The 2,557-nt window shown below is 41.8% G+C and overlaps 1 protein-coding gene across 1 annotated transcript in view; it reads right to left on the minus strand.

Annotated features, from left to right (window-relative positions):
- LOC116705671 (dynein heavy chain 9, axonemal) overlaps positions 1-2,557 on the minus strand; it is a 144,167-nt gene that overhangs the window by 103,456 nt on the left and 38,154 nt on the right. The window contains exon 35 of the mRNA XM_032542041.1: positions 1,510-1,667. Within this exon, the coding sequence (XP_032397932.1) occupies positions 1,510-1,667 (158 nt within the window). The remainder of the gene's footprint in view (positions 1-1,509; positions 1,668-2,557) is intronic.

Consider the following 2,557-nt stretch of genomic DNA (forward strand, 5'->3'; position numbering starts at 1 on the left):
CTCTCTCTCTCTCTCTCTCTCTCACACACACTGGCCTGTATGCATTTATCTTGTGGTCTTGTGTCAGATGGAACTGATATACATATTGTATAAAATGCAGTATAAAATGTTGTGTATAAAAACCTGTACAGTGTAGGTAAGGAAAGAAAAGAAGAAACGATGCTAGACTAATAGCTGTGGATGTTTCCAGAGGGCCGAGAATGTCGTGCTCCTCTTCTGTCCATCCAGCTGACGTTCCAAGAGTTAAGAATAATATGAAGACCAGCTGAGGGAGAGTTGTATCGGAGTTCCTGCCTACAGCACAGGATGTCCAGCAGAGGTCCTGCTCCTAACTCAATGACCACGTCTAGGTCCACAGGAAACACGACCGATTGAAAACGCCTAACAAACACTATCATGTTCCATCTTCTGAAAATCCCTCTGGAGTCCATTTCTCAATCTACTGATCGTGTTGGGGGGTACCAGGGGGTTGGGACCTGTCCATATCACTTCCAGGTTTTAGTAACAACATACAGTAAGTGCAACTCTATTGTTTTTCTGTTATTATAATCTGTCCCATGACTAGTTGATGGCCTAAACCTTGGTTGATGGTTTAATCCCCCCCGAAGGCGTCTTTAGCGCGGCTGGAAGGGCAATCGAAGAGAAGACGAGATTAAACCCTTTTTGCATGGCGCGAGTGCTTTCTAAGATGCATTCGGTTCTACTGGACGAGCAGCGGTGTGGTCTGGTTTACTGGGCTGTAACTCAACCCGTATTAGAAGACCATTAGCAGAAGTCAAAGTTCTGTCACAAACTTATGTTGCTACTTATCACTGAACATTTTTAGAGAGATATGGAAAGTCTGGAGCTTCCTATACAGCGTATACCTGCCTATTACGTACACTGCTTATAACTGGCTGTATTGTTTTTAATTTTGGGGCTTATGGCATGCAATGTTGTGTTTTGAAGCCTTTCTTTTTATGAATACTAGCCGTAAGGTATGACAGTGTACACCTTGTATTATATATTTATTATTTAGGCTATAATTATTTGTTTAAATGTCGCTTTGTTTTTTGGCCCATTGTGAGCAGCCTCATTCAAAAATGTCTTTTGACTGCTAATAAACATTTTAACTAACATTTTGATGAGCCTACAGTGTTTTATATTCATCTTTCTTACTAAGTGTTGATTTAAGATGCTAAATTGATAAAACACAAAAACTGCTCACTGTCAGCTGCTGTCGTCACTTTAAAAAACTAAAAATTGTTTCATACATATTTCTAAATTAATTTAATAAAAAACCAAAAAGCAATATGAGCACTTTGCTATGATAAACACAACTGACCTCTGGCCTATAAAGGCTGGCTATTGGGAGGAAAGAAAAAAAACACAGGCTGCAGTTGAGCTCGGGCTGAAATTTGTGATAAGCGGTAGGTCAAGGGTCAGGGTCAGGGTCGGGGTCGGGGTCCGGGTCCGGCCTGACACAGTGGCCTGGGCCGGGCTAGGGCCAACAGGTTCAGTCGGACCTACCTGAACAGAGCCTTGAGGTTCTCAGGAAGCTCGGTCCTGCCAGCGTAGCCGGGGTTCATCGTGATGAAGATGCCCACAGACGGGCACAGATTCACCTCCTCGCCCATGAAGTTGAACCTCTTCTTCTTATCTCGAATGGCATCCTGGATGCTTTTCACCTGCATGTACAGAGTACAAACACAAAATACAGAGTACTATCAAATGGTATCCAATCTTTTTTGGTACTGTAACTTGAGACGTTTTCTGTTATTTCTTCCTTCCCAATACTCATTCGGATACCTGAACTCGCATATACCGAGTACTGATCCGATACCAGTGTGTTATGTATATTTTATTATATTTTAACAGCTGTGGACTACTGTCCCCGTATGGATGTGATAGGACTGCTATCAGTGTTGTTTGGTCTGGCACAGGTTAAAGCTTTAGGGAAACATGAAGAAACACAAACAATGAACACCATAGAACTTTCTTTTACTGTCCAGTTTGACAGTCAGTCAGAGCAGAAAAAGAACTTTCAGAAACTACTTTAAAGTAGATTTCCTTCTGCTACATCAGGTGGTAACAGATCGGTGCATAAACACCAGTACTTACCCATGCCTATACTAGTATTTTAGGCAGCATATGAAGCTTTTCTGATACTGGTATCCGTGTATCAGATAATACATTTTAAATAGATATTTTAAAACTAAAGTTCTGTATTGGCACCACTATCAAACGTACCCAGTCCTGGTCACTGTCCATTAAGCAGCCCAAGGGACGCTTCCAACTTGTTCAACACCCACATGTGACGTAGCTTGAGAAAGTTGGGTTTCACACATTAGTATATCATTAAAGTCACTAAGCACATACCAGAGTCAATTTGTAACAGTCTGTCAAACTGGTACGCACTAGGAACCTTTTTCAGGGACACACTTTCATCAATAATATGAGCATGCTATCAGCCAGGCTTTACTGCATCAACTGCCAGCCTCCGATTGTCTACACTACGATGAAATGAGATATCAGAAATGAACTTTTGTGAGTGTGTGTGTGTGTGTGTGTGTGTGTG

Source organism: Etheostoma spectabile, chromosome 17, assembly GCF_008692095.1.
Source record: "Etheostoma spectabile isolate EspeVRDwgs_2016 chromosome 17, UIUC_Espe_1.0, whole genome shotgun sequence".
Lineage (NCBI taxonomy): Eukaryota > Metazoa > Chordata > Actinopteri > Perciformes > Percidae > Etheostoma > Etheostoma spectabile.